At 46.8% G+C, this 16914-nt stretch overlaps 2 protein-coding genes across 6 annotated transcripts in view; one reads left to right on the forward strand and one right to left on the reverse strand.

Annotated features, from left to right (window-relative positions):
* The window catches only part of KIF24 (kinesin family member 24), a 68123-nt gene extending 66330 nt beyond the window's left edge, over positions 1 to 1793 (forward strand). For all 4 annotated transcript variants that reach the window (XM_060199268.1, XM_060199269.1, XM_060199271.1 and 1 more), the window contains 2 exons: positions 722 to 815; positions 1303 to 1793. In XM_060199268.1, coding sequence (XP_060055251.1) covers positions 722 to 815; positions 1303 to 1443 — 235 coding nt within the window. In that variant the 3' untranslated portion in view covers positions 1444 to 1793. The remainder of the gene's footprint in view (positions 1 to 721; positions 816 to 1302) is intronic.
* A 2206-nt stretch (positions 1794 to 3999) lies between these two features.
* Positions 4000 to 16914, reverse strand: part of UBAP1 (ubiquitin associated protein 1) — a 49960-nt gene continuing 37045 nt past the window's right edge. Inside the window, exons 4-6 of one of the 2 annotated variants that reach the window (XM_007522860.3) lie at positions 6748 to 6927; positions 5620 to 5721; positions 4000 to 5122 (exon numbers count right to left, since the gene is read on the reverse strand). In XM_007522860.3, coding sequence (XP_007522922.2) covers positions 4982 to 5122; positions 5620 to 5721; positions 6748 to 6927 — 423 coding nt within the window. In that variant the 3' untranslated portion in view covers positions 4000 to 4981. The remainder of the gene's footprint in view (positions 5123 to 5619; positions 5722 to 6747; positions 6928 to 16914) is intronic. The other variant, XM_007522857.3, reaches the window with a different exon arrangement.

Here is a 16914-nt window from a genome sequence, read left to right on the forward strand (position 1 = left end):
ATGGTTACACAAACAACTTTCATGCCTGAGGCTCCAAAGGAACCAGGCTCAATCCCCAGCACAACCATAAGCCAGAGCTGAGCAGTGCTCCGGTAAAAATACAATAATTAAATGAAAGAGTAAGAGCAGCAGCCTTAGAGGATGTGAAAATAGAAGCAGAGAAGTCTGGTAGAACTGTCAGATCTGAGGAGCTGGAGGAGTGAGGCCACAGCCCTGGGCTGCGACTCCTGCTGTCTGGCTGCTTGCTGTGACTCAGGCCAGGGCCCAGGAAAGCAAAGGGCAGGCAGGAACTCACAGGTGAGGAAACCATCTCTGCCACTAGACACTTTGTGCAAACCACCCCTCAGCTCCCCCCCTAAGCCCTCTGCTTTGGCTCCCCATAGGAAGCAGAAGTGGTGGCAGGGTGGAGTCTGCCATGTGCAGTAACCACAGCCTAGAGCCTCCCTGCAGGGACACCGCGCTCCAGCCCTGTCCCTCAGAGTAGCCGAGGAGGTGGGGCAGGGCAGCTCAAGAAGCCCCACCTTGGCTGGTATGTTGTTAGTAGCACCCCTTAGTCCCGACAAACCCTGCGAACAGGCTGTGGTGTGAACTGATGCTGGTCAGAGCCTGGGCGACTTTGGGCAGAGGCAGCTTCTAGGCTGGAAATGAGGCTTGGGTCCAGAAAGCCACCCAAGAGAGAGGGGAGTCAGAAAGATGCCGGCATGCCCTCTGGTGTTCTCAGGCAGGTCGTCATTCGAGCTCACCAGGAACAGCTGGATGAAATGGCCGAGCTGGGCTTCAAGGAGGAGACCCTGATGAGCCGACTGGTTCCGAATGTAAGTGGTCCTGTCAAACCCTTGGGCTGTCGGGAATGAGCCTGCAGTTGACTAGTCTGGCATTTGTCCTCACTTGCTGTGCTGTGTGTGCTGTGACTGCTGCCACCTAGTGTCGAGGCCTCGGGCCTCCTGCCTCCTGCAGAATGGGAGGTCACACTATACAGTATGACCAGCTCAAAGCATTCCCACCTCCACTCTTTGCCACTCTGCCTTCCTAGTAGCTTGTCAGGACCTTTCCCAGTGATGGTAAAAGTGACATTCAGACTAAAGGTGCTTCTGTGAACACACCCCCTGCTAAGCTCTGCTCTATGCAGAAAATGCCTCAAATGCAGAGAAGTGGGCCTCATCCTGCACCATTGCGACTGTCCTGCAAGTCTGTCAGCTGGAGGAATTAGTCTCTGAAACCTTCCTCCAAGAAGGGACTAGAAAAGCACATCTGGCAAAGGACCAAAAAGCATGAGCCCCAACTGTCCTTTTCCTTTCTCAGGATTTTGAAGATTTTGTGACCCAGCTGGATGAAATCATGGCTCTGAAATCCAAGTGCATCCAGAGTCTGAGAAGCCAGCTCCAGCTGTACCTGGCCTGCCACCGGTCAGCTGTGGCCCCTGAGAGCACAGTGGTGTCTTAGTACCAGACCTGTGCAGGCTGGCAAGGGCGGCAGAGGAGGCTGTTGGGTTGAAGGGGCCTTGCAAGGTTCCCCCTACATCGACCAGAACCTGCTCCCTGGCCTGCCCTCTCACCCCACCCACCATACACCACCCAGCTTCAGGGCCTGTTGCCTGGTTTCAGATGGCATCTGTAAAGAACTTAGCACGCCCCTTCCCTTTCCTTGGGACTGAAAGGGAAATCTGTCTCACTCCTTGTCTGTGGACATATCCTTGGGCCTAACAGCCCCATAAATACATCTGAATAGGTGTATCAGAGGAGGGAAGATGAATGTGTGGAGCCTGGGGGCCTTAATTAAATGTTGTGCCTTTCTTCGAGTCATGTGTAAATACTGAACTGGTGCTAGTGGAAGGTGGAGGCGGAGGCAGAGTAATCTGTCCCTTCTAGCCCTTGGAGGTTGACTGGGGCTTTTGAAAATGTGAATAAGCTCCAAGCTGATGTCTGTGAGAGCAGCTAATGTGGAACCCGCTTTATGCTTTCAGTTCCCTCCTCTCCTGCAACCAGTGCTAAGATGCCCTCACCATTCTTTTCTCAGCTCTCCTGTGTGCTGGTCTATCAGAGTGCCTGTTACAGTGAGCCATGATCCTGGCTCCTGACTCAGCTACTCACCTGCCACAACCCTCAGTAACTGAAGAGCTGGAGGGTTTCCCGCAAGTCAGCCCCCCAGCCTCACTTTCTTGGCCTTCTGACCTCAAGGCACTGGGCGTTCTCAGTAGTCCAAGAGGCTACAGTATAATTACTTTGTCGTTGAGGAGTCTTCTCCATGCTGAGTGTCTTCAGAGACAGCGGAAGCAGCACCAAAGTGTCCCCATGTCCCCTAATGCTACAGGGCCCAGAGCTGAGTTATACACGCGGCAAGCCAGACCCTCCTCCCAGGTGAGCAGACTCACTGCCCCTTGCAGCAGGACCTGCAGTATATAAGCGCTTTGTTCCTGCAGTTCTGCTTTGTATCCGTGTGTCTAGCAGGAAGAGGCTCCAGATGAACAGTGCAGCCTCCAGGGGACGTACTTCCCAAGCCATCTGGGACCAAATTGAAGTTCTGGTGGTACACCTTTAACCCCAACACCTATGGTGTGGAATGCTAACTTCCCACAGATAAAGAGTAATTATTATTTATTCCCTTTTGTTGCCCTTGTTTTTTTATTGTTGTAGTTATTAGATAGGACAGAAATGGAGAGGAGGGGAAGACAGAGGGGGAAGACAGAAAGACACCTGCAGACCTGCTTCACCGCTTGTGAAGTGACTCCCCTGCAGGTGGGGAGCTGGGGGCTGGAACCTGGATCCTCAGCTGGTCCTTGCGCTTTGCGCCACGTGCGCTTAAGCAGCTGCGCTACCGCCCAACTCCCAAGAGTATTTTTTTTATTAATCTTATTTTGGAGAGAGATGCAGAGAGAGAGAGAGAAACACCAGAGCACTGCTCAGCTCTGGCTTATGGTGGTGCGGGGGATTGAACCTGGGACTGCGGAGCCTCAGGCATGAGAGTCTGTTTGCATAACCATTATGCTATCTCCCCTGCCCTCTAGAGTAATTATTTTTAAGGCTTTAAAAAGAGGACTTAAAAGGCAGGAGAGACCAGGAGATAGGTGACCCAGCAACACTAGTCATTTACCAAAGCTGAGGTCCTGGCACTCTAGGGGAACAGCATGGATGACTTATTCACCTGGGACTCTGAATCGTGGAGAAATGTTGAGGACTCTCCCCATATAATGGAAAAGGCCGAGCCCCAACACCATACAAAAGAATTGCTAGTGAAGGTAGAGGAAAGGGTTAATTGGCTTTGAGACAGCCAGTTGGGTAACTGGTGGCCCTCCCTGCTATGACCACCAGATGGCAGCCTCTTGCCACAAGTGCTTTTTGGGCAGAAGGCTCTAAACCTTTCTCATACCACTAACACAGTGAGACCCACTCCCCAGCTTAAGAGCACACGAGATGATACTAAATATAGGACGAGATGATACTAAATATAGGACAAGAAATTCTAGGGATTTAGTTTAAGCAAGTGCAACAGGCGCAGCAGGTGGAATCCAGTCCTGTTCATAGCACAGAACAAAAAATGTGTGACATTGCCGACCAGAAAAGAACTTCACTTCCAGGTGATTCCCCAGGGCCTCACAGAGACTATGACCTCGGAGATTGAGGTCAGGCTTGTGCAGACCCTCATCTGGGCAAAAACCAGGGACAAATGGTGGGTCAGCTCCTGGGTCCCACAGGCGCAGGGTAGGAAACACTGAAATGACTGAAAATGGCTTGGCCCTGGGACAGGGGTAGATAGTGTAATGGTTATGCAAAGAGACTCTCATGCCTAAGGCTCCAAAGTCCCAAGTTTAATCCCCTGCACCACCATAAACCAGAGCTGACCAGTGTTCTGGTTAAATAAATAAATCAATTATATTTTTTAAAAAATGGTTTGGCCCTGTCCCAGAAACATCTAAGCAAGTTCCTTCACCCACTCACACTCCTTCCTCCCATTAAAAAAAAAAAAAAAAAAAAACTAAAAACAGTCCTTGGCAATAATTACCACAGCAGGGCATACCATTTAGATTTTTTATTAGTAGTTCTCTCTGAAGAATCAAAATAGTTAGCAAATTACTTTAGATTCATCAAGACTGTATAACCTTTGTTTTTAGATCTTTTAATGATGTACAGCATAATACAAAACAGACCAAAGAGACTGCTATCTATGACTAGGTATTAATTATTGTGTTGTCCTAGAGCAGGTGCTAGAGGGAGGCCGTTCTCCAAGGAGAACTGAGGTTGTGTTAGTGCTGGGCAACTAAACTGTGGCCTGTCTCTCCCCCACTCTGAGCAAGGGGGGTGGGGCGGAGCAGGATTTATTACACTGACAAGTGTTTCCCAGAAGCAAAAGACTTCAAACTTCCTGGGTAGCTGAGAACTGTCTAAACCAAGCCAACAGAAACGGGCTGGGCCATGAGAGGGGTGAACTGCCTGGCAGAAGAGGCAACCTTAGGGCCCTCATAGACATTGCAAAACCAGTGTAACACTAAGACTTATGTTAAGGGGGTGGGGGTGGGGGGGACAAAACCCTGGAAGAACTTTTCCATTGCACTCAACTTGGGTTAGAGTTCAGTCCACCAGCACAGGGAGGGAAGCATCTAGCCCACAGCAGCACTGAATCTGGCCCTCCCACCCCTTCTCCCCAACTTGTTTGGCAGCCAGGTCCGGTTTCGCTGAAGACATACAGACTCCAAAAAGATCAGGATGTCTCTGGAGGGCCATGGTGAGGACACTTCTCAAAATACAAGTACATTTAATATGGAAGAAGCCAGGACGGTTCTGAGAACATTTACATGCCCAACCTTCCCCATGTTCTCTCCAGCTCAAGGCCTAGGCTCAGAGACTGACGAGCAGAGTCCCCCACACCTGATTTCCACCCCCAAAGGAAAATCTGGAAGTGAGCCCCCATTCTCTTTGCCTGCAGGTGGGGTCTGCAGGGGCCCCTGCAGGACTGGTTCACGGCAGGGCTGAGGCAGGGCTTGATCTCAGCTGGCTCCTGCCCGAGCCATGAGGTCCTCCAGAGCATTGTCCTGGTCGTTGTTGTGTAAAAGCAGGACTTCCTTAATGTCTTTTAGTTCAAAGCCCATTTCCTTAAATTTGCTCATTAGCTGAAGAAATTCCAGCATCTAAGGGACAGAAGAAATAAGGTTACAAGTGCTCAAAGCATGCACAGCTGAGTGAAGGAGTGTTTGTGGGGGTTGTATCCACTGCCACAATGTCCTTGAGTCTCTGAAGGCCCCAGAGGAAGCAAAGGGCAGCTGAGGGGAAGCCAGGGGAGAGGCTCAGCACCCTGCAGTCCCGATTCTTGCTGACCTTCACTTGGGTTCCACCACCCACACCCACACTCCCAACGCAGGATACTTAACCTAGAAACAGACAGTAGCTAGCAATTTTCTCAGCCATCCAAAGAATGTCTTTTAGCCCCGGTGACTTTTCTATTCTCTCCCTTGCCGGGGCTCTAATTCAGTGCTTCGTCAGTGCTTCTATCTGGACATCTGCAAGTGTCTGCTTTAGCTGCCTCTGCCTACAGACCTCAGGGGAAGGACAGGGGGCCTTGGAGACACCGCACAACAAACTAACCTTCCTGTCTAACAAGGTTCCTATGAAGCATGAAGGTTCCTACCTTTTCCTCTGAACACTGGTGCATCTCTAGAGCCTCCTCCACTAAGAAAGGGTCAAAGCCCTTCTCACAGAGCTGTCCGTGTGCAAAGAGATAGTCGAGTATCTGTGTAAGGAGAGAAAAGCCCGAGCAATTACTGCCACTCCAGCCTTCGCTTTCCAAGAGTCTTAGACTAATCTACTCAGCTACTAGATTCTGAATATAATTTGGATTTTATGCAGTGAACTGTGTTCAACACACTGCAACCTCAGTTGAGTTTGTTAAAGATAAGCATTCTAAATTATGTGCAACTTTTTAAAAATTTATTTATTTATTCCCTTTTGTTGCCCTTGTTGTTTTATTGTTGTAGTTACTGGTGTTATTGATGTTGCATAGGACAGAGAGAAATGGAGAGAGGAGAGGAAGACGGGGAGAGAAAGACAGACACCTGCAGACCTGCTTCACCACCTGTGAAGCGACTCCACTGCAGGTGGGGAGCCGGGGGCTCGAACCGGGATCCTTATGCAGGTCCTTGTGCTTTGTGCCACCTGTGCTTAACCCGCTGCACTACCGCCCGACTCCCATGTAACTGTTTTTAAAGTTCTTGCCAAAGCTTAGATCTCCCAGAATACAACTCCACAACATGGTCAGGATAGTCCTCTAAGAAATGGCCCAGGGGCTGGGGAGGCAGAATAATGGTTATGCAAAAACACTCCCAAACCTGATGGACCCAAGTTCCCAGGTTCAATACCCAGCACCACCACAAACCACAGCTGAGCAGTACTCTGATTAGAAGAGAAAATGGCCCAGGTCAGAAGATGCCAAGATGTGGGACTCTAGTTCCTTATTTTGAAACTCCTGAACATTTACACCTGACCACACTTCAAGACTAGTGTACACAGCCAAGAAGGACAAGAGCCTGACAGCTCCACTCTCCAAAGGATTCCCTTCTGCTTGGGTATCAGGGCAGCCCCCAAAGCAGAAGCACCCCTCTGGTGAGGCTGCTGGTGTGGGTCGTCCCACACGCACGTACACCCACAGAAGCAGCACTGATGCTGCGAGTCAGAGAGGCCCAGTGGAGGCGCCGGGCACTGCTCTCAGCCCCAAGGCTCGCTCCTGGCGGGCCACCTACAGCTGCCGGCAGCCGCTCACCTGCTCGATACTCTCTCCTTTCTTCTTCATGGCTCTCAGGACACACTCATACGAGTAGCCCATGTTGACCACTGTCTCCACACACTGCCGCTCACTTGGGGAGAGCGTCTGTAGTTCAGAATAAGCCTGGGGACAGCTGGGCGTGTTGGGCACTTGTGACGTTGAAAAATTAGGTGTGACCTAGTGGGGACAAAATGAAAAAGAAGTAAAGGCCCGGATCCCAGAAGATACATCATTAAGACAACCCAGTCAAGGAGCTTGTGTGAGGGCTACGCACCGTGACGAGAATGAAGAGCTGTTAGGGAGCGAGCGCCTGCAAGGGCAGCTTCTCACCCCGCAGGACGGGAGCCAAGAGCCATACTCCTCTGTGCTGTCTCCCCTGACTGGCCGTGCGCTGGAGGAATTCTGAGACTACCCGCGGGGCTAACACTCCAGCGGGCTGCTCTTTCTCACTAAGGCCCTATTACTCCCCGCCACTGTGTCTCTCAGTCTTGGATCGGTCATTCTCACACCCCGACTCTAGAGCTGACTACTAGCCACTGTCACTGGGTTGCTCTTCCCACAGGCCGGTGGGCTGAGGGCCCAGAGCTTCGATTCTCTGCTAAGCTGCCATCTTACAGAGCTAGAAAGGAAGGACTCTCGGGCCCTGCCTACATGCAGACTACTCCCCCTGCTTCCTGCCCCAGGGCCTGACCATACCCCTGACTGACTGACAGTTAAGATTCACAATTAACCCTTCCCATTCCTTTTTACAGTGAGTCAGCCCTATAGCATGGAACCAGCTCACTCCCTGGTCACAGACTGCCTTACACCCAGCTCCACAGAGCTACGGAAAATGCAGGGTGGGGGCACACCTGGTTGAGCGCACATGTTATGCACAAGGACTCAAGTTCAAGCCCCTGGTCCCCACCTACAGAGGGGAAGTTTCACCAGTGGTGAAGCAGGGCTGCAGGGGTTTCTTCTCTATGTACACTCCCCCTCTCAATTTGTCTCTATTCAATAAATAATAAGAACAGACACAAACAAGTGTAGAAATAAACTAGGAAAATGCTTCAAGAGAATTTTATTCCACACACATTATTTTCGGGGATGGGGGTGGGGTGGGAGGTAGGGATTGGGATCTAGGAGGAAGAGACTATCTTAGACTACATACAAAATTATTTAGCTATAACCGTAACTCTGAAGCACCAGAAAGCTGTTCTGGCTATCATCTCACCACAGCACACTCCTGGCAGCCCCATCACTTGGGCTCGGTCACCAGGTTAAAGCGACTGTGACAGAGCACAGGAACTGGGTCACAACCATGTGACCACTCAGCAGGCCCTGCTCTGTCACTAAGTCAGTGACCACACCAGTCAGATTCTCAGCAAAACCTGCCCTGTGCTAGTCTTACCTTCTGTAGGAAGGAAGCAGAGATTTAATCTCTAGCAAATATGAAATGGACATCAGAAATGACTAAGTGTATAGTATACAACACAAGAAGTGCAAGAACCAAAACTGGGACGTAAAATTGTGAAATACAAGGAAAACATGGGCAAGACACTTGACAATACTGGCATCAGTGATGTCTTTGAGGACTACTTGATTCCAGGAGTTAGGGAAAGAAAAAACAAACGGACTACAAATCAAACTGAAAAGTTTCCACACAATGAAAGAAACTATCAATAAAAGACATGTCATTAAACTTATGAATTTTTGTAGATCTTTATTTACAGAATAGAGACAGCCAGAAATTGAGAGTAGGGGGAGAAAGAGAGAGAAAGAGAAAGAAAGACACCTGCAGCACTGCAAAGCTTCCCCCCTGCTTGTGGGGACCAGGGGCTCAAACCCGGGTCCCTGTGCATTGTTACATGCGCACTCAACCAGGTGCACCACCAGCTGGCTCCCTGGAGAAATATTCCCACACCAAACACTTAGCAAGGGGCTAATGTCTAAAATATGTATAGAACTCCTACTCAGCAAAAAAAGGGAACGGCCAGTGGGTGGCTCACCCAGTTGAGTGCACACACAAGTTCTAGGCATCACAGGGGAACTCCACAGAACCAGGTGAGGCCCCATAGGTGGTGAAGACATGCTGTAGTCTCAGCATGTCTCTCTCTCTCTCTCTCTCTCTCTCTCTCTCTCTATATATATATATATATATATATATATGAATGAATAAAATCAATTTAAAAGTTCAACTTGGGAGTAGCAGTCACACATATGCAAAGGTCTTGGCACCACCGAAATCCAAATAAACCTGTGAGACACTGAGCAGAGTTGCTGGCAAGATGGTTGAGTGGTGGAGGGCAGGACTACCTTGCAAGAGGTCTCGGGTTTCATCTCTGAAACCAAATGCACACGGTCTCTCTCATAAAGAAATTCTTTAATAAATAAGGAGGGGGGGGAAGAGGCCACACTTGGAGAGTGACTTCTCTAAGACAATACTGATGAGCAGATAGATGCAAGATACTCATCAATTAAGGACACAAAAATCAAAACCACTATGAGATTATCACCTCATATCTTTTAAAATGGTCTATATCACCAAGACTAGAATGAATGTTGGTGAGGTTGTGAAATAAAAGGAACCCTCACATCTTGGTGTTGGGAATGTTAAACTGGCCAAATCAGTATGGAGGTTTCTCACAATGCTAGAAACATTTACCAAATTATCCAGCAATTTCATTCCTAGGTATCTGAAGGGTATAGAAGATGTGTATAATCTCCTATGTTCACAAAAGCAAAGTGCCCAAGGAGAGGTAACGGAATACAAGGTGTAGGGCTTATACTTAATGGAATACTACTGTTGGGCAATAATTTTTTTTTCCTGGATAAGATAAATTGAGAGAGGATGAGGAGATACAAGGAGAGATAAAGACAGACCTGCTTCACCACCTGTAAAGTGTCCCTCCTGCAGGTGGGGAGCAGGGGCTTGAACCCAGGCCTTTGTGTATGGTGACTTGTGTGCTTAGCCTGGTGTGTTACAGTCCAGGCCCCAAAAGATGAAGTGTTGCCATTTAAAACAACATGAATGCAGCTCAAGAATGAAATACTGAGTGAAATGAGTCAGAGAGAAAGACAAACCCCAGATGATCTTTATGTGGGATACAATGAAACACATACACCTAATCCAAAGCCAACCCCTGACAAGAGAAATCAAGGGTGCATGTCTTACATGCAGGAAGTCCTGGGTTTGATGCCTGATGCTGTACAGGACACAGCAGTATTCTGGGCTAGCTCTCTCAGAAAATAATTAAAAATAAAAGTTTTAAAAGTAACTATTACATATGAAGAGTTTCACATGAGACAAAATAGAGAAGATAAGCCCCAGAACCACCAGGGAACAAACCAGGAAGCTCAGGCATGTGAGTCCAGTGGTCCACTAAATTGAGCTAGATCCCAAGTCACAATAAAAATAAATTACCGGGAATAGGGCGGTAGCACAGCGGGTTAAGCAACATGGCGCAAATCACAGGACCAGAGTGAGGATCCTGGTTCGAGCCCCTAGCTCCCCACCTGCAGGGGAATCGCTTCACAGGTGGTGAAGCAGGTCTGCAGGTGTCTCTCCCCACCCTGTCTTCGCCTCCTCTCTCCATTTCTCTCTGTCCTATCCAACAATGACGACATCAATAACAACAACAATAACTACAACAATAAAACAACAAGGGCAACAAATAGGGAAAATGAATATTTAAATTTTTTAAATAAATAAATTATCAAATAAAATTACTTTTAGGCCACAGAACTGAGGTATCCAATAAAGGTGATTATGTGTAATAATATTTGGAAAAGCACTCCTGAAACACACACAATGCAAGTCAACTTAAAAATACATGAAATGGCATTAATTAAAAATAAAAGGGATCAAGTTAGCCTATACCAGCCTTCCCCTCAAAGTTTCTTGGGCTCCAGCATAGTCCTCAGAAGAAACGTAAATAATCACAAGGTCTTCTTGACTTGGACTTCTTCAGATATCAGCCAACAGTGAAGCTTAATCATTGGCAAGAAACACCCAACACATATTTCTAACCTTCTGATTTGTCTTACCATTAAATCTGAGAAGAAAGGCAGTTATCAACATGACACAAACAGTGAAGACTAGATAAAGCAGTTGGAAATTTTAAATGTGGCAAAGGAAAATTTAAAGAGATTGTGAGATTAAAAGCAAAAGGGGGGGGGGGCTGGGTGGTGACACCCCAGACTGAGTACATAACTGACCATGTGCAAGGACTCAGGTTCAAGCTTCCAGTCCCCACCTTCTGGAGGGGAAGTTTCACAGTGAAGCAGTGCTACAGATGGCTCTCCGTCTCTCTCCCCTCAATGTCTAGCCTACCAAATAAAAAATCAATTAAAAAAAAAGTGACAGTGGATAAAGTGTCAGACTCTCAAGCATGAGGTCCTCAGTTTGATCCTAAGCATTGCGTTTGTGAGGGTGATGCTGATTCTCTCTTCCTCACTCATAAATAAATCTTTTCAAATAAAAATAAGATTACAAGCTATCAGGAAGTAAAAAAAAAAAAAAAGAGAGAGACAGCAAATGTGGAGTAGTCCCGTGATGTGTCTCTCCTCCATTCCTATCTGAAACGAGAGAGGGAGAGGGAGAGGAAGGAAGAAGGAAGGGAAGGAGGGTCTGCTGGAAGCAGTAGAGCCGCACAGTGACAGTGCAGGACTCTGGTGGACATGAAGGGGAGGGGAGGGGAGGGGAGGGGAGGGGAGGGGAGGGGAGGGGAGGGGAGGGGAGGGGAACAGTGACAACCTGGACTCAAGTGCCCAGACCCCAACTGCAAAGAGGGAGAAGAGAAGTACATGAATGGTGGAGCCTCTTTTTCTCTGTATCTCACCTCTATATTAAAAAGTCAAGAAAAGGTAAGCAAACTAGAACAGCTGCCTAGGAGGTTCAGCTACTAGAAATCTCAGAGTGGGGGTCCAGGCGGTGGCGCACTGGGTTAAGCACACATAGTACAAAGCGCAAGGATCCAGGTTCCCCACCTGCAGAGGAACACTTACAGTTCTGTAGGTGTCTCTGTCTCTCTCCCTCTCTCCTCCCTCAATTTCTCTCTGTTCTATCAAATAAAAAAAAAGAAACAAAGAAAAATGGCCACCAGGAGCAGTGGGTTTATAGTGCTGGCCCCAAGCCCCTGGAGGCAAAAAAAAAAAAAAAAAAAAACCAGAGAGAGGACCAAGGAAATTATAAAATACACAACAAAAGTATGGTTTTTTTTTTTTCCCTCCAGGGTTATTGCTGGGGCTCAGTGCCTGCACCACGAATCCACCGATCCTGGAGGCTTTTTTTTTCCCTTTTGTTGCTTTTGTTATTTTATCGTTGCTATCGTTATTATTATTGATGTCATTGGATAGGACAAGAGAGAAATGGAGAAAGATAGGGAAGACAGGGGGAGAGAAGGACAGACACCTGCAGACCTGCTTCACCGCCTGTGAGGCAACTCCCCTGCAGGTGGGGAGCCAGGTGACTCGAACTGGGATCCTTGGGCAGGTCCTTGCACTTTGTGCCATGGCGTTTAACCCACTGCGCTACCGTCTGACCCCCAAACACTAGATATTTACAAATAAAACGGCAATTTTGCTTTGATTAACACCAGAGAAGTTTCCTAATGAAATAAAATACTGAAAAGTAGTGTAGGACTGAGGGTGCTTTTCTTTTTCGACTCCAACATTTTTGTTGGTGGTGCGAGCTTTTAACTGACATAACATAGCTCACTAGACTGTGAGCTGGTCTGCAGCAAGCTAGTCACTGGGATACTCTGCTTCCTCTGCCATGTGCACAAGGCAGATCTGAGCCCAGACCCCCACCACACAGTGGTGCTGTGTCTTTCTCCGTTCCTGTTCATGCTCGCATCTTCTATCTGAAAATGCTGACTTGGAGCTAACAAAACAAAAGAAACTAGGCTTAAAAAATTTTTTTTAAAAAACTGTGAGTTTTAGAGAACTCTTTCACACTCTTCAAATTTTGTCACCACACCTCTCACCAAAGTGCCAGTATCCCTTCCACTGCAGTCCACTGGACCCCCTTCCCTTTTTAATGTGGCATCCAAGGTACCACCACCACTGGGTTAAGTTAGAGAACCGGGGGGGGGGGGGGAAGAGCTGAGCCCCAGCAGTGCTCTATCACCCACAGACAGCTGGACTGGGTGTGCTCTTCCACCACCCCCACATACTTTCTCTCCCTTTTCCTTCACCCTCTGGTAACCTCAGTTATGTGGTCACAGTCCAAAGGTTTATTTCCATTTGAGTTTTGTTCCCTTTAAAGCAGCAGGAGTGAACAAAGCAGCTGCGCAGGTGATTCTGCAGGCAGAATGGAGGGCTTGTACTTGGGACCATAGGTTTGGTCAGCACACTCAGGAAATGACTTGAAAATAAAACTGAGCTAAACCTTAGTTAGAAAGGACCCAAGTGGATCTAGCACAATGAATAAACAACGACCGTCACCAGCAATTTTCAAGTCTCTAGATATGAAGAGATGATCACAAAATCCTGTGGGGAGAGGAGACAATTCTGGAATGGTGCTGGAGTGCCAGAAACCAGAAGCTTATGCCTCAGTATAAGGCTTAACCAAAATCACAACCATGTCTTGGAAATTTTCAAAAGAAATTATTCTTAACTAAGAAATCAAAACCTACAAAAACTAAGTCACGCGCAAGGATAATTTATGAATATTTCACTGTTTCAATAACTTACAAGTTAGTCAATATAAATGTGGAGGAATTATCATTATGCCTTTGTGGTATAGAATATTTGAATAAAATTAGCAGTAAGTACAAGAACTATGCAAAATTTTTCATCTGAGAGTTTAACTGAGAAACAAAAAACTGGGGGGCAGGGGGGTAATAATCACAGTATTTTTTTTTTGCCTCCAGGGTTATCGCTGGGGGCTCGGTGCCTCCACTACAAACCCACTGCTCCTGGAGGCCATTTTTCCCATTTTGTTGTCCTTGTTGTAGTTGTTATTGTTGTCATAGCTGCTGTTGTTGTTGGATAGGACAGAGAGAAATGGGAGAGAGATGGGGAAGACAGAGATGAGAGAAAGATAGACACCTGCTGACCTGCTTCACCACTTATGAATCAACCCCCTGAAGGTGGGGTGCTGGGGGCTCAAACTGGAATCCTTACGCCGGCCCTTTCAATAATTACAGTATTCTATCTGAGCTTGGTAATAACAATTTACTTAATCACAGTAATGAAAAGAACAATTTACCAAAAAAAATGTGTGATATATGGAGTCGGGCGGTAGCACAGTGGGTTAAATGCAGGTGGCGCAAAGTACAAGGACCGGCATAAGGATATCAGTTCGATCCCCTGGGTCCCTACCTACAGGGGAGTCAAGCGGTGAAGCAGATCTCTCCCCCCATCTTCCCCTCCTCTGGCCATTTCTCTCTGTCCTATCCAACAACGACATCAATAAAAAACAAGGGCAACAAAAGGGAATAAATATTAAAAAAAAAATATATATATATATATATATATATATAGGAATTTTTTTTTAAATGACATAAATTAAGCAAGGATATGGAAGAGAGTTAAGAGGGGGCTGGGCAGTAGCACAGCGGGTTATGGGCACATGGTGCGAAGCGCAAGGACTGCTATAAGGATCCCGGTTCAAGCCCAGGCTCCCCACCTGCAGGGGGGTCGCTTTACAAGCAGTGAAGCAGGTGTGTCTTTTTCTCTGTCCTATCCAACAACAAGGGCAACAAAAATGGAAAAGTAAATGGCCACCAAAAGCAATGGATTTGTAGAGACAGAGCCACAGTGATAACCGTGGAGGCAAAAAAAAAAAAATGTTGGCAGTGGGGCGGGGTGGCAGTACACCTGGTTGAGCACACGTTACAATACACAAAGGACCTGGGTTTGAGTCCCTATCTGCAGGGGGAAAGCTTTATGAGTGGTGAAGCAAGGTTGCAGGTTGTCTCTCTGTCTCTCCCTTTCTATCTCCCTTTTCCCTCTCGATTTCTGGCTGTCTACCCAGTAAATACAGATAATAAAAAACAGATTTAGGGAGCTGGGCGGCAGCACAGTGGGTTAAGTGCACATGGCGCAAAGCCAAGGACTGGCGTAAGAATCCCAGTTGGAGCCCTGCTCCCCACCTGCAGGGGAGTTGCTTCACAATTGGTGAAGCAGGTCTGCAGGTGTCTGTCTTTCTCTCCCCGTCTTCCCCTCCTCTCTCCATTTCTCTCTGTCTTATCCAACAATGATGATAACAATAATAACTACAACAACAAAACAACAAGGGCAATAAAAGGGAATAAATAAATAAATACTAAAAAAGAATCCTGGTTCGAGCCCCCAGCTCCCCGCCTGCAGGGGAGTCGCTTCACAGGCAGTGAAGCAGGTCTGCAGGTGTCTTTCTCTTCCCCTCCTCTCTCTATTTCTCTCTGTCCTATCTAACAACATCAATAATAGCAACAACAATAATCAACAAGGGCAACAAAAGGGAAAATTTAAAAAAATTTAAAGAACAGATTTAAAAAAGTTTTCTAAGTATGGCAGCATAATAAATTATCAGATTTGAACATCTAAATGTTAATCTGGTACCAGCAACTGTATTTACTGTAAACAATTCATTCCCCCCCCCCCAAACTAATCTAGGCTCAAAACATGCCAATGTGGCACTGGTTCTCTTTCTCCCTCATTAGTCAACAAACATTTAAAAATAAATATGGTGAGGGGTCAGGCAGTGGCACGCCTGGTTAAGTGCACACACTGCAGTGCACAAGGTTGCAGGTTCAAGCCCCTGGTCCTACCTGAAGGAGGGATAGCTTCACGAGCAGTGAAGCAGAGCTGCAGGTATCTTTCTCTCACCCACTCTGTCTTCCCCCCACTCCACTCTGTCTCTATAGAATAATAAAACATAACAGAGAAAATGAATAAAGACATGGTGTATGATGCTGGAAAATGGCTATTCTGGGTAAATGAGAAGTTGTATCTATGTGTCAACAGCTGGATCGCAAGCCAATAACCCTTCCAATAAAATGGAGAAAATGCTAAAAGCTAATCTGACCAAAAAATAAATAATTTTAAATGCAATTAAAAAGCAAACTAGCACTTCTCACTTCTTTCTGTCTCTCTCTATTCACCAGACTACTGCTCAGTTCTGGCTTATGATGGTGCTGGGGATTGAACTTGGGATCTTTGATGTCTCAGGCAGGACAGACTTTTTGCATCACTATTATCTCCCCAGTCCTAAACCAGCACTACACTTGTGCTTAATGGCCACATTTAGTAAATTCAGAACTCAGAAATATACAGGAAAAGGCAGATGTATTTTGCTGAACTAACTGAAAGGGTAAGGGATGTATCCATACGCGGGGAAAGTGAAGTCAATGGCAGAATGAACCTAAACAGCGGGCAGGACTGAGGAGCAGTAGGAAGAGACACTGGCTTCAGCTAATCAGCCAGTTCCATGATGCCCGCGGAATAAAGGCACATTACAAGACTGCTCCTTTCAAGCTGACGCTATGGACGCCTCGTTTTCTACAATTAGGTTATATAAACAGTAAAACGTGAAATCAGATCTGGGGGAAAAGATCAGACACAAATATAGGGCCTAAAATAATAAAAACCAAAATCTAGGAACACTTCCGTGGGAGCTCAGTTCCTATGTGAAGGTTCACCACCACCTTGGAGAAGTCTTTCTCTCAAACAATCACCCTGAGAGAGGGGAGGATAGAGACCAGGGTTTGTTCGCTAGAGGTAAAGGTTATGATTTCCTTAAAAGAAAACCAAAACCCTAGCTGTATTTATTTTTTATTATTGGATAATAATAATAATCTATTGGATAGAAGACAGCCAGCAACTGAGAGGAAGGGGGAGATACAGAGACAGTGAAAGAGACACCTGGAGCACTGATTGCCTCACCACTTACAAGGCTTTCCTTTTGCAGGTGGGAACTGGGGGCTTGACCCCGGGTCCTTGTGCATTGCAACATGTGCACTCAACCAAGTGCGCCACCACCCACCCTCCCCAGCTCTATTTTTATCTTCCCATGGAAGAAAGCAAATTCCCAAGCCAGCAAAGTATTGCCCCTTCCCACCCAGATAAGAGGAGGCCCAAACTCCACAATCGGTAGCTCAAGGATCCAGTAATTAGCTTTGCTAGTTTTCAATATGTAAGTATGTATATGTATATATATATATATATATATATATATATATATATATGCAATTACAGAAG

This window comes from Erinaceus europaeus, chromosome 10 (genome assembly GCF_950295315.1).
Source record: "Erinaceus europaeus chromosome 10, mEriEur2.1, whole genome shotgun sequence".
In the NCBI taxonomy this organism is placed as follows: domain Eukaryota; kingdom Metazoa; phylum Chordata; class Mammalia; order Eulipotyphla; family Erinaceidae; genus Erinaceus; species Erinaceus europaeus.